At 37.6% G+C, this 15,044-nt stretch overlaps 2 protein-coding genes across 2 annotated transcripts; one reads left to right on the forward strand and one right to left on the reverse strand.

Moving 5' to 3' along the window:
* Window positions 1–44: 44 nt before the first annotated feature.
* LOC116133007 lies at window positions 45–7,129 on the reverse strand. The gene is made up of 5 exons (XM_031418684.1): window positions 6,916–7,129; window positions 3,993–6,758; window positions 1,865–3,637; window positions 745–1,000; window positions 45–643 (listed from the first exon to the last, which is right to left on the reverse strand). The coding sequence occupies exons 2-5, from the start codon at window positions 6,684–6,686 to the stop codon at window positions 45–47; spliced, it is 5,322 nt and encodes a 1,773-aa protein (XP_031274544.1). The 5' UTR covers window positions 6,687–6,758; window positions 6,916–7,129.
* A 2,661-nt stretch (window positions 7,130–9,790) lies between these two features.
* LOC116133095 (syntaxin-32-like) lies at window positions 9,791–14,572 on the forward strand. Its single transcript, XM_031418762.1, has 6 exons — window positions 9,791–10,122; window positions 10,427–10,704; window positions 11,377–11,624; window positions 11,745–11,917; window positions 12,489–12,704; window positions 14,413–14,572. Exons 2-6 carry the CDS (start codon window positions 10,467–10,469, stop codon window positions 14,570–14,572), a joined length of 1,035 nt encoding a protein of 344 aa, XP_031274622.1. The 5' UTR covers window positions 9,791–10,122; window positions 10,427–10,466.
* Window positions 14,573–15,044: the final 472 nt, after the last annotated feature.

Consider the following 15,044-nt stretch of genomic DNA (forward strand, 5'->3'; position numbering starts at 1 on the left):
AATCAAAGAACAATAAATACCGCCAAAAATAAATGAATAAAGATTCAGCACCAATTAACAGCAAGCCANTCATCAAAAGAAGCTTTAATCGCTTCAGCAATCATGAGGGCACTCACAGCCTTGCTAATTGCTAAATCAGCTCTATAAAGCAATCTCTGAGCTTTTTCTCTCTTGAGTTTAGCCATATTATGCGCATGCCGAGCTGCACCAGATGCATCACGCAGCCTGAACTCATCAAGATCAGAACCATCCAATTGTCCTGGGCCATGCCTCTGGGACCCATCTGGGTGTAAATGTCGTTGGCTTGGCCACTCAGAATAGCCCATATTCCACCTATGAATTCCATTTCTCTTGCCCATCAGCCGTTGGTTGTATGGAGCCACCATCTGTGTGTCATATGAGAATTCAATCGCCCCATATTTCTTTGACTTGCTCCTCTGAAGTCTTTGGTATTGATGTCTATCAAACCCATCACCGCTCATGGAGAAATAACCGATGCTGCCTGCATCATGTGGTGAAAATACTCTTGGAGAAAATACCCTTGGTGATGTCTGAGACAATGGAGAATCATCTAAAGATTCATAGTTGAGTCCTGTATATAAAACCTTTTCATCCCCAAAAGCAAACCCACTTAATCTCCTTCCTGGTGCAGCAAATAACATCAGATTAACAAAAGGCAGACAACACTAATGAAACCAAAAAGTTATTAAGTTGGTAAATATTTGAAAGGGTGCAAAAAGTTACCAAAATTATGAAATCCATCATGATCTCCCATGGCTACATTGCTTTGCCCAGAAACTGAAATTTTCCTGTGAGACCTGTGTTTTGAACCCTTGTTGGGCACTTCTAGTCCCCGCGGTTTCAAACAGAAAGCAAACATGAGTGGCTTCTCAATGGGAGCAGCCTTCCCCTGACATCCATTGGGGATGACGTAGTTAGATTTAGACATAGCTACCTCCCACTCTTTCACTTGCTGTTGATATCTTTCCCATGATGGAGGCTGAACAACACCCAAGTTCATTGTATTAAACATCATCAATATGAAAAGTGAGCAACTAATACACATATACGCACAAAAAGCAATAATGATAAACAGCATTCAATTAAACTGCATAGTTAATCAAAGAACAATAAATACCGCCAAAAATAAATGAATAAAGATTCAGCACCAATTAACAGCAAGTCAAACCAAGTATGACAATCCACATTAAAAATATATATCCTGTCTATTCCTATTTTCGTTTTTGTAAAGGCCTATATCTTGATTCCTGCATCTCTGTCTATATTTGTAAGTGAACCTCTCTTTTCTTGTATCTTCTTTTTCAATTTAGGCAAGTTTTATACATAAAAAGAAAAGATAATAAAATAAATAAATATTAAAAAAAGAACAAAACTACAGCTCTGCCTCAAACTAATAACCATGGACATTGTTCTTCCACTTTCTATTCTTCGGTTCAATGAGTATTTACAAATTGCTTTAAATCATTTACCACAAACCAAACCCTCCAAAATTGATTAATTTGCTTTTCCTTTATGTTTTTTAAAAGATACAGGAACAAGATTGAGTGCATCATCTAACTTGATTTTTCTTACAAGCTTAAATTTTCTCCTTGTTTGTGTTTCTTGGTTCTCCTCTGTAACAGATACATTTCCTAGTATTTAATTTTGGGAAAGGCAGTTCTTTAGTGTCAAAACAAATTCAAGATGTACATATTAAGGTTTAAGTAATTGATATTAAGATTGTTCCAAAAGAAAAAAGGAAATGACCAGCAGTGTCAAACACCTATATTGTATAATGGTAACAAATATGTAACGAAAGCAATTAAGTCATGACAGATAACAGTCAAATTAACTTCCAAGGTACCTGGAGATGTCTGATTAAAGGCATTCCCTTCTTCTGCCTCTTCTGCCTCCAATGCTCATAGATGATTTTAATTGCCTCCATGGAACCACCTCCAGCCATAAGCTCTTCTATTTCATCTGGGGTGAACTGATCCCGCTGTTGAGAATAAGCAGCCTTCTCAAACATGTCCATTGTTTTCTCAAACACCTCCTCGGAAATTTCCCACAAGCCACTGATGTCAGATTCAGAAGAATTACGAATTTCCGTAATCCACCACTCATCATCGCTGTCCATGTCATATAAGATACGCGATGGATCCAAAGCCATCTCAACATCTGTTTCAACCTGCCGAAAGTACTTAGATGAACTGCGAACAAATGCTACTTCAGTTCCATTGTCATCACAATCCTCTATCACGCGAACCCCAGGAATAGGAATATTTTTAACTGAAGCAGCACGAATGTTACGATTGTAGCACTCTTCATGCATCTCCTTAAAAAGAAACCACTGACTCCTATCAGGAAACTCCAATGTCCAATCCTTTCCTCCTTTCCACATCATGGCATGTGTAAAACGATTTGTTGATCCAGGCTGCAGGAACTGATGAGCCTTGTATGAATACCTTGTGGTTCCTGAAAGCTTTACAGCTAGCTTCCATTCACTGTGATCAAAAAGCTCTAGTACAATTTGTGCACCACATTCTCTCCAACCTTTGTCACCATGTGTAATTAGCACATTTGCATCACAACATAACTCCAAGTTTTTTTGGGAATCCCTAGTAGTATCTGATAATCTCTTTTCGTTTGCCCTCCTAATTCTTGTGTGAGGAAGCCCTTTCTGGTTATGGACTCTATTCTTTGAACCATAATCAAACCCTCCGAAAGGCAAGGAGTATGAGACTTGAGTACGTGGTTTCCGAGGTCCATTACCAAAATTATTGTGGGCAATGTCATCCTTCCCATCTGACCATCCTTGATTGAGGTATGCAAATGATGAACTACTTCTATTTCGATTCCATGTGCTTCTAGGAGCGGTCGGATTCGGGCTCGGGATGATGCCGCCATACATGTTCCAACTTAAATCAGTAGAGCGTTGAGCGCTATGGGATTCCCTATCAACATGCCTTTCAAATTGGTTGAACGTTGGAATTTCAACCCTGATACCATTCAAAGGGGAAAGAGACCCAGCATCTGTCTTATCACTGTCAACTGAAGGTCTTGCCAAACAAACACGTTCTAACTTCGGATCATGGAATTGCCATTTCTGCAACCGATCAATTGCCTCACCACCAGTTTCTTCAGGATCCTGGGAACTGGCAGAGGTTCCAGCACCATTCAGATCACCATTTTCATATTTCTGCGGGGATCTTATCCAACGTCCATCAACACAGACAGAGAGACCGACCGCCGGTAACTCAGGTTTGGCAACAGACAAGCACCCATCAGAAACAGCATTCCTTGAGGTACCCTTCACATTATTTTCAAGAGTACTTTCTGATACATTATGTTCATGAGTAGTATCCGGATGTTTGTCCAAGCAGTACTCAAAACCAGTCATCAAAGTAGCAGCGCATTCTGGGTGCTCCACTGAAACATGGCCCTGAAAGCTGATATGATCAGCTCTATGTTCCATAAGCAGCTTAAGATGCAAACTGAGAAAGAAAGAAGGTGCAGCAGTGAAAGAAGGTGCAAATGGAGGAAATTTTCTTTGACTCCTGTCTGGAAAAGAGAAGTGGCTGACTTTTACACAAGTGGATTCCCTGGAGATACCCTGCCTAGACATCCTCCGCAAACCCTAATTAATAGAAAAGCTCATACAAGTTAAAATCGACCCTAAAATCAATGAGAACTGTGCCATTGTGCCTAATTACACCAGAAAAATAAAACTTAGAAATAGTCACCAACACTACAAGACCTAACTACTCCACAGCAAGAGACCGTCTCCAACTAACTATTCAAACCACTAAAATATGAAAGTAAAAGGAACTAAACAATAAATACCAATAAATGCCACAAAGCTCAAACCAAAACAAAATCTTGAATCAATGAGGCAAAGAGAGATGTTATATGGCCAAAAAAAAAAAAAAAGGAAAGATGAAAATGGTACCAACCACCCTCACAAAAAATACACACAAACAGAAATGGAATACCTTGGTTAAAGAGCTGTCCCTGAAAAGAGAAGAATTCATGGATAACACGTTACTCCCATTTTGAAGCGCCTTAATATTATCATAAGTGCATTCCGATAGAGACAATTGCCTAGTAAGCCGGCAATTTTTTTTCAGCTTAGTGTCCAGATACATCCACAACGAATTCTTCACTTCACAGAAATTGTAGAAATCAAAAACAAACTGCTTTCTAAGATCATGAATGCAAGAAAACTTGAACCTGATTGAAGTTTCTGGTAACTGAAGGTCAGCATACTTCCCCTGCTCATTAGGTTGATGGAATACTCTCAGGACGAAGAAGACAAAGGCTACAGCCTGCTTCAAGCAACCTTCAAACAGGAAAAACCTCAGTCCAACTATGTTATCAACAAAAAGAATCTCCAGATTGACACTTGGCCACATTGTCATCAGTGTACCATAGTGAAACAAAAATACAGCCCGGAACAGCCAAAAATTCTCTGCTTCAAATGGGTATTTCAGGACTGAAAGAACCGGGAAGCACATCTTAAACCTCACTTGTCCTGATTCTATCAGTGGTATGGTTAAATTTAAAAGCTCTGTGTTACCAGGGAACCGAAAAGCTCCATATGGGTCCAACATTTTCATACAAATATCACGCTCTCCCAAATCCTCACACCCATCAATGGAAGGGGCAGGCAAAGTAACTGATGAACGTTTGCAACTAGAAACATAATTACCTAAAGACGTTGAACACAACAAGCTTTCTGTCTTGCGAAGCCGCCTTCGGTAATAAACAATGGGAAGTTTGCTATCCTTGGAGCAAGTAGGGCTACCTGAGGAAGACTCCTCGACCCTTCTACCACCAACAAAACTGTCTAGCAATTTAGACGTACTGGGTAATTTGTTATTCTTAGCTTTCAAAGAAGCACTTTGTAAAGAAACATCAGGCTTCACAACTTCATGAGATGGATCAGGTCTTTTCTGTTTCTTCATAGCATGTAAAGGAGAAGATTTTATCCGATTACTAGATCGAGCCAACCATGAGATGATGGGCTCTGTGTCCATGTAGCTACCCATACAGTTATTATTCTCTGTAGTCATATTTCTCTTTTCCTTTTCTTTGCTAGGCTTCAAGCTTCCCTTTTTGTCTTCTAAACCCTTCTCTCTTATCCTGGATCTTCTACATGCACCCTTATCTGGAACTTCGCTAGGAAGCAGCAGAAGTTTAAATCTCTCATTTCCCAGATTAATCCATTCCTCATCCCGATCATCATATTTTACATGATGTAGCTTGCTTTCTTTGTCATAGTCATTCACCAGGCCATAATACCAACACTGATCCAAAGGCCAAAAAACTTTGATTCTCCGGTTCAATACCCAATATGCATCCAAATCTCCAGAGAAAATTTCATAATAATGTCGCCTTTTTCTTGAATGGCCCCTCTCTTTGTGCCGTGTCCTTGGTCGTAATGCTCTACCAGCAGCATCAAATGACGCAGATTCATGACTAGCAAAGTCTTGTTCAGTTGACGACAAAAAAGAAAAGCCATTTGGGGATGCAACGGATTTTCCATTTGACGAGAAACCAGTGTAACTAGGATTGAATCGTGACGATAGCATCATAGCTGCATTTTCCTCAAGATTCTCTTCATCATCTAGCACATCATCACATACCTTAACAGAAGCATCAATTAAAGGTTCAGCTTCCTTTGCAATACTTCTTCGATCCCGGGTGGGATCTTTTCCCTTGCCATGATTCTTCCTTGACTTTTTCAAAGAGGAGTCTCTGTTATTTACAGCTGACTGACTGGCACACCCATCATCCTCCTTCAAACACCGAGCCAAATTTGAATTGCTAATTTTATTTGACTTCTTCGAAGAGTCACCATTGTTCACAACTGAATGACTGGCACACTCACCCTCCTCCTTCAAATGCCGATTTAAACTTGACTCACTTTTTCTGTTTACCTTCTTCAAAGAAGACTCACCATTGCTTACCACTGAATTACTGGCATGCCCAGCACTCTCCTTCAAAAGCCTAGCTGCATTCAACTCGCTGTTCCTCTTTTCCTTAAAGTTATTGGAACCCTTCTTGCGTTTAACCTTTGAACACACAACATGGATACCAGAATCCTTTAAAGACTCAGCCCCGACACCCAAATCTGTTGGAGACTCAACCTGAGTAGCCAATTCCTTTGGAGACTCGATCCTTGCAGCTGAATCACCACTCGTTGCCTTAGCCACCACGTCATCACTCACTTTACTACAAGACTGTCCCGGTAGCTTCAACACTTGACTAACCTCAACCTTTCTTCGCCCAACAAAACCACGTTTACGCTTCGGGATTCGAAAACCACTGTCATCTAAACTCAAGGAAATGCCATTAAACCCACCGCTATTATCCCTTTTATGACCCAACCCCAACTTTGAGTCCTTTGAATCATGTGAACCTGAACTCAGAACACCATTATACACCTCATCTAAATTGTTTTTGCAATTACCAACATTTTTTAAGCTACTGATGGACACAATTTTGCTACTCTTTTTCCTCTTGTTGCCCTTATCCTCATCAGAATCCTCTGAGCTAATTTTTCTCTTCAACTCCTTATTCTGAGACTCCATTGAAATTCTTGATTTATACAGGGTCTTAAGATCCAATGATCTCGATTTCCTAGGAATTTCCGCTCCATTGGAATTTCCTATTCTATTTTCCATGAACAATTTGTCAATCTAAAAACAAAAAACCAAAACCTCCGGTCTTCATATTCCATTGTACATTTTTCAGATCTGTAATAACAAAACCAAACCAAAAATTACCACTAATATATCTGAAAATACTAAAACACGACTAACCGAACGATCAAACCCAAACTCTCACATACTAGAAACATTTCACAAGAAGAATTGAATTAATTAACTAAAACAGAGAAAATTATGAGCGTACCTGAACCAATATATCACGAATCGATGATTTCTCAAACCAATTATGGAGATCACTGGCACGAAACATGTATTAGGGTACGAATCTGATGGTTTCAAATTGAAACCCTAACAGATTTATCGATTTTCAAAATCAATTTGTTGTTAATTTTGAAAAAATAAAAATTACCGTAAGAGACGGACGAGAGCTAGGGTTTCTTTTGTTTTCACGATAGTAAGGGTTTAGATCGAAAATAACCAAAAAAAAAAAGAAAGTAAAATAAATTCGGAAATAGAAAGAAAATGTGTGTGTCGTTTAGATTAATCTACGTGGCAGCATATTCATCCTTCGATACGGAAGTTGCGGTTGAGATTTTACATGGATAATACAAAGACGTAAGCTTAATAAATGTATATCAAAATTTTAGGAGTAAACGTGGGACATATGAACGGCTAGGATTTATTTTATTGGCACGTGGAGGGCTGAATCTTAAACTTGATTTGGGAGATGTGCGGTAGTTAAGTAGACTCGATTTTGCTAAATCGGTATTTGACAGGGAAAATAAAGAGTTATAGTTAAACTGTTCATTTTTGTATTACTAAATTGACTCCATTTTTATATTAAATGACGGAAATACCCATTAAGCTTTTAAGTTAGCAGGCGCCATTAAGAAATTACAAAGGCAAATCGCAAGAGTGGTTGAGTGAAATAAACGCGCTTTACTGAGATGCAACGTGGACTTAAAAATGCAGAAAATGCCAGTGACGTGAGCTTCAGAGAGCGAGTTAACATATTTGTAAATAAAGGCAGGTGTCTTAGGGAAAAGGCTGTAACCGTATTTTAGTGACGTGGTTAAAACAGGAAGAGTTGATACAAACACTGTGCATTTCAGAAATTGAATTTGAATGCCCAAATGCATGGCTCCACGTTGACGACAATAAACTCGTGATATTTTTTTTTGACATAAAAACTTTCAACAAGAATTGTCATGCAAAGTTTACCAAACAACATTTCAGGAAAATTCGAAGGCCGACCACGCATCGCCCACCTAATACTCTTTTCATTATTTCTTTAGAAAATGGGTAAAAAATTGTGAATCGAATTTTAAATTTATTAGAATCTTTTTTGATAAAAAAAATTAAAATTATTTTGGGTGGCCAAAGNAGAAAGTAAAATAAATTCGGAAATAGAAAGAAAATGTGTGTGTCGTTTAGATTAATCTACGTGGCAGCATATTCATCCTTCGATACGGAAGTTGCGGTTGAGATTTTACATGGATAATACAAAGACGTAAGCTTAATAAATGTATATCAAAATTTTAGGAGTAAACGTGGGACATATGAACGGCTAGGATTTATTTTATTGGCACGTGGAGGGCTGAATCTTAAACTTGATTTGGGAGATGTGCGGTAGTTAAGTAGACTCGATTTTGCTAAATCGGTATTTGACAGGGAAAATAAAGAGTTATAGTTAAACTGTTCATTTTTGTATTACTAAATTGACTCCTTTTTCATATTAAATGACGGAAATACCCATTAAGCTTTTAAGTTAGCAGGCGCCATTAAGAAATTACAAAGGCAAATCGCAAGAGTGGTTGAGTGAAATAAACGCGCTTTACTGAGATGCAACGTGGACTTAAAAATGCAGAAAATGCCAGTGACGTGAGCTTCAGAGAGCGAGTTAACATATTTGTAAATAAAGGCAGGTGTCTTAGGGAAAAAGCTGTAACCGTATTTTAGTGACGTGGTTAAAACAGGAAGAGTTGATACAAACACTGTGCATTTCAGAAATTGAATTTGAATGCCCAAATGCATGGCTCCACGTTGACGACAACGAACTCGTGATATTTTTTTTTGACATAAAAACTTTCAACAAGAATTGTCATGCAAAGTCTACCAAACAACATTTCAGGAAAATTCGAAGGCCGACCACGCATCGCCCACCTAATACTCTTTCATTATTCTTTGGAAAATGGGTAAAAAATTGTGAATCGAATTTTAAATTTATTAGAATATTTTTTGATAAAAAAAATTAAAATTATTTTGGGTGGCCAAAGCTCTTAAGTGACTGGACTAATTTTCGTACACCTCGATTAATCTTCGAGATCTTTAAATTAATAGTTAGATAAACTATCTAGTAATCATCCTTATTAGTAATATCTAAAAGTCCTTATCGTCACATCCGATCAGTCAAGATCCATATACTTCTCTGATGATAAATGTATATGTTTTTCTAAAATTATATTAATTATAAAACGTTGTGTTAATTATAAGATAATATATCTTTTATCATAAGATAATACATCATTAGTCACATTAATTTAGAAATAAAGTTAGCGTCCAAATTTAGATATAAATCTAATCAAGGGCGGATCTAGTCACTTTTTGGGTGGACCCTCAATTTTTATTTTTTAAATATTTATATGTATAATTTATATATTTTAACCCACCATAACAAAAATATTAATGGACAAAAATATTAATGTATAATTAATTTTTACATTGGCCCATTCTAGCAGAAATTTTTGGATCCGCTACTGAATCTAATTGATATGGAAAATGTTATTTACATGATTTATCTAAAAACATGTTTAAAAAGAATGAATCATGATAATAATTTTATTTTAACAATTTTATGCATGTTAAATATCCGTGAACGTGTTACTTTTTGTTAGCATTTGACACCTGTCATACATATGGTTAAACTTTTCAAGTTCATATGATAATATATTTCGTGAAATTAAACAATTAAAATACACCTTTATACCATATTCTTTTGAATTTTAAACCTGAGCCTATTCATGAATATCAACCGACAATGTTCTAGAAAATTCTGGACATTGGACGAAAAAGAGAATATGCAAAGTCTAATGGTCTACTTAAAATTATCCATAAACGACGACACCGTACGTCGTCTTTTAGATTGTCTGTTTCTCCCCACAGGAATTGCCGAGTCCCGACCAGCCCTCAACATTTCACGTCACAGGTTTTCACCTGCTTCACTCGTGTTCTTTCCAAAAAAAAAATTTGTTTCCATCAAATCGTAAGTAACAAACCTCAAAACATCTCCGCATTCTCCTCAAATCACGTTTTAATTTCAACAATATCAAGAGCGATCTAGACGACTGGATCCAGATCTAGGGTTTAACTGTATTGTTAGTGACGACAATTCGATTTCGTCTCTTTAGGGTTTCAGATCTCGCGTCTTGGCTCAATCGATCACAACTTTGAGGTCAATTTAATCACTCTTCAGTTATGATTATCTTTTTGTAATTCTTTAGTCGGTACGAAATAACCAGAGGTATAGGATTTAAAGTTATTATTTATTTATCGTCTTTTGCGCTTTCTTAGCCACCAAACTGAATCCTTGAGATTTCTGTGAAATTTTACAATTGTTGGTAGTATTTTGATAAGGAATCAGATGAAAAGCGAAGGAAATGGTAAAATTGCGGTGTCAATGAAGCAAAATAGTTTCTTATGCTCGATTATAAAATTTTATAATTCTGATTACGATGCCATTTGTAATATTTCTTCAGCAATTAAAAGCGGTACGACCAAGAGGTTTGAGTGTTAGAAATGCCGGTGAAGGTAGCGCAAACTTCGTTTCGGGATCGAACTCAGGAGTTTCAGAGTGTTGCGGAGAGGCTAAGGAAGTCAGTTTCATCTGGATCCGGGCCAAATGGTACAAGCAGCAGTTCAAAATCTGATGAACAGCGATCCTCTGTGGCACTTCAGTCCGAGTTCAACAAGAAGGCTTCTAAGATAGGGTTTGGGATTCACCAGACTTCGCAGAAGCTTTCCAAGCTAGCAAAATGTAAGTAATAGGTTACGCTAATTGTTATATGAGTTTGGTTTATAGTGCTTGCCTTGATTGTCCACATACATATATGGACAAAAATTTAAATATTATAACAATAAAGATGTCTTAGTTCATTTATGATTTATTAATGAGCATGCAACCTCAAATTTTTTGTAGACAACAAATTCAGCATATGGACAATTGATTGATAATGGAATTATTAAATATACTCTTGGTTGGATGGAGTTGCTTCTGTTTTTGCCAATCATAATCTGTATAAGCATAGATTGTGGCTTCACCTCACTTGACTTCTCTTATTGTGTCTATTGGAAGCACATGCATGTTCTATAATATGGAGTCAATTATGTCCATGATGATTCACACCTTAATTTGTAAGGGCTAACAATGGAGTTTTTTCAATTTGGCGACTGAATTTATACCTGTTGCTATTTTAGAGTAGGAAAAAAAGGTTTAGATATTTTGTTTAGTTCATGATAGTGACATTGCCTAATGAGCAGTGCTTGTTTGCTTAGGCTATATAACCTTCTTAATTGTTTGCAATCGCACACTGCTAGGAATTCTTTGTGTGAATTTGCTACTTGGATAATGCTGATGCCAAATCTTTGTGCATGTTATGATCTATCATTGCAATAAGCTAAGCAGATAGAATCTTTTGTTGATTTGTAGTGGCAAAGAGGACTTCAGTTTTTGATGACCCCACCATGGAAATCCAGGAGCTGACAGCTGTTATCAAGCAGGATATTACTGCACTGAACTCTGCAGTGGTAGATCTTCAACTTTTTTGCAACTCCAGGAATGAGGGTGGTATGTCCAGTGACACCACTAGTCATTCAACTACTGTTGTAGATGACCTGAAGAATCGCTTGATGAGTACCACTAAAGAGTTCAAAGAAGTTCTTACCATGCGAACAGAGGTAATCGTGAATGTAGCCCATCATCTTGTTGGCAATCTCATCCCTAACTATTACTTAATAGATCTTTAAATGTCAGGTTATTTTTCCGAAGACTAATGGTATCTTATTGGCTTTGTATAGAATTTGAAGGTTCATGAGAACAGAAGACAATTGTTTTCGTCCTCCGCTTCTAAGGATTCTACAAATCCTTTTGTTAGGCAGCGGCCACTGGCTGCCAGGTCAGCTGCTAGTTCTTCAGCCTCCCCTCCTTCATGGGCTAATGTTTCACCATCTTCTTCTCCGTTGTTTCCCAGGTAATAGCTTGTTTGGTTGTCTCAGTCTGTGGTGGGCGAACTGATTTAAGGTTTTTCATATCACCTTAAAATGAATTTTCAAATGTTGTTCAGCTATTTGGAAGTAGATGTAACCATGATTAATATTGTACTTCAATAGAATGGTTGTCTAATTTTTCTTTTAAAATGCACTGGGATCTGGATTCTGGTCACAACCTGTGCTTTTCTGTTTACTGAAACATTCTTTTTGAGGAAAGACAAAATATTTCTTTTCCTTTGACATGATAGTGAATTTTAGATTTATTTGTATTCTTTGACATGATAGTGAATTTTAGGATTTATTTGTATTCTTTGACATGATAGTGAATTTTAGGATTTATTCGTATTCTTCATACAGCCAACCCCCATTCCTCCCAATTTGTTATGGGGGATTCATATCGTCAGAACTAACTACTTATGTCACCAATGTTTTGATCTTGCTGTTTGCATTTTCTATGGTCATGAAACTTTTCTACTCTTTACTCAGCCTTGTTGGTTATCGCTTTAAGTATTTGCAACCGCTAACCCCATTCCTGGTTTTCAATTTTACCAGGAAGCAGATGGATGGGGAGAGTCAGCCATTGTTGCAGCAACAACCGCACAATCAACAACAACAGCAGCAGCAACAACAGATGGTTCCGTTGCAAGACAGTTACATGCAGAGTAGAGCTGAAGCTCTTCAGAATGTAGAATCAACCATCCATGAACTGGGCAACATCTTCAACCAGTTGGCAACCCTGGTCTCTCAGCAAGGAGAGATTGCTATCAGGTTTTATTTGCTATTCTAGTTATTTTTTTAATCATTCTTTGCATACACCTAGCTCTATATTCTGGCATATTATGTGCCAAATAAATTATAGTTCTATGAAACCAGATTATATTATAGTTATCACATGCATCATTTATTTGACTATTGGTATTCAATTAAATTGGTTTGGAAATCGCTCTTAGAATATACAGCCACTAACAAAATGAATCTAAAGCTAATTTTCTTACCCGTGGAAAAGTTTGATCGAGTAGCTTAACAACGCCAAGAAAAGCTTAGTAAATCTTAGCACAAAGATATGGTTCTCTTGAAATGATGATGAAACCATCTGCATCAACATAAATATTTATCTGCAAGAAATTTTTGTGTAAGAAGATTTGGTTTATTGGTTCAGATTTTCAATGGCAATTTTGTGAGTAGTTGCTGCATAAATTGGAAAGTTATGCAATCTGTTACTTTTTAGTTTGTTATTATTCTCTATTAGAGGAATCAAAGTTTTGCATTAGACAATGCTTACCTATGATAGGAACCCACTCCCAAATTGATAGGAATTGGGTTTGGCAGTAGGCTTTTGATAAGAATTGGGTTGGGCAATGATCCTTTTGTAGGCTTGGGTAGAACTCTTTTTGGAAAATCGGCTTGTCAAGGGAGGGTGCCCAAGCCCTTTATAACCCACATGCCCACCATTTTCCCTTCCAATGTGAGATCCTAACATTCCACCATGTTTCCGCAACCGACGTTCACATCGGCCTCTTTATCCCATAGGTGATTATGCGGATCGTCTTTCCATTGGGTCTCCATGCCCTTTCTCGGGGTAGCAACCCGGGCCCAAGGTCAGCCTGCCTCGTAGGCAATGTCCCATGGACACAGGTCATGTTCTAATACCATTTGATAGGAACTGACTCCAACAACTCAAACCATTGGGCAGAGCAATAGGTCTTTCATGGGCTTGCGTAGAACTCAATTTGGAAAACCGGCTTGCCAAGGGAGGGTGCCGAAGCCCTTATAACCCACATGACCACTCTTTTCCCTTCCAATGTGGGATCTTAACACACCACCACGCTTTCGTAACTGACGTCCACATCGACTTCTTTATCCCTTGGGTGACTATGTGAATTCCCTTTTCCTCGGGCCTCCATGCCCTTTCTCGGGGTAGCAGTCCGGGCTCAATGTCAGCTTGCCATGTAGGTGACGTCCACGTGGGCATAGGATCATGCTCTGAAACCAATTGATAGAAACCTACTCTCAAATTGATAAGAATTTGGCTGGGCAGTGGGCCTTTGATAAGAATTGGGTTGGGCAATGGTCCTTTTGTGGGCTTGGGTAAACTCTCCTTGGAAAACCGGCTTGCCAAAGGTGAGTGCACAAGCCCTTTATAACCCACATGCCCACCTTTTTCTTTTCCAATGTGAGATCCTAACAATCTCGTGGTTTTGAAGATTTATTCAGTGTCATACCATCATTTTGTAGCACCATTGTGTGGGAACCTGCACCCTTGGTCCCATCCAACCAATGCTTTCCTCATATACATATTTTAATTAATAATTTTTAAAAGACTGTTAATTTGAAGATGTTAATTTGAAGATGTTGCATATAGTTTTGCAATCTGTTAAAAGAACTCCAATTTAATGTGTGACTGCTGCATGCTTATGTCTTTGCAGATGGAAATTGTAATAAATGGTTTTTTCTTTTTTTGGAATTTTTGTTGCAGGATTGATGAGAACATGGATGACACCTTGGCAAATGTGGAGGGAGCACAGGGGGCTTTGCTTAAGTACCTCAACGGTATATCATCTAATAGGTGGCTGATGATCAAGATATTCTTTGTATTGATTTTTTTCCTCATGATTTTCCTCTTCTTTGTGGCATAGTATAATTTTTTTTTCTTGTGGTATAACCGTATAAGCAATTTGTTTGCGGAGAGATATGATACTAGTCTTTGCTTTTGTTATGTGTATGTACCGTCGATCGTAAGTGTACATGGTACTGAGAACAGTGAGATCTCTAAAAATTATTTCATTTTCTTTCGGGTGTATTTGGTTTAAAAAATGTTATATTAATAGAAAGATAAATTACTTTGAAGATTATTATAAATATTTAGAAAAAAGAATAATGTTACAGTTACCAAAGAATGCACATCGAATTCATGCATCGAATAACGTGGTGTTATCCGGTTTTCTTTAAAAAAGAAATTCATAATTAATCGACGGTCAGTGACATTTGGTGCATGAATTTGGTGCGCATTTTTCAGTAATTGTATTATTTTCTTTAGAGAAATGTGTTTGGTTGGTTGGAATAAATTAGTGGGTATATTATATTACAATAATGTTAGGGACACCGAAA

This window comes from Pistacia vera, unplaced genomic scaffold, assembly GCF_008641045.1.
Source record: "Pistacia vera cultivar Batoury unplaced genomic scaffold, PisVer_v2 Contig265, whole genome shotgun sequence".
Taxonomy (NCBI): Eukaryota; Viridiplantae; Streptophyta; class Magnoliopsida; order Sapindales; family Anacardiaceae; genus Pistacia; species Pistacia vera.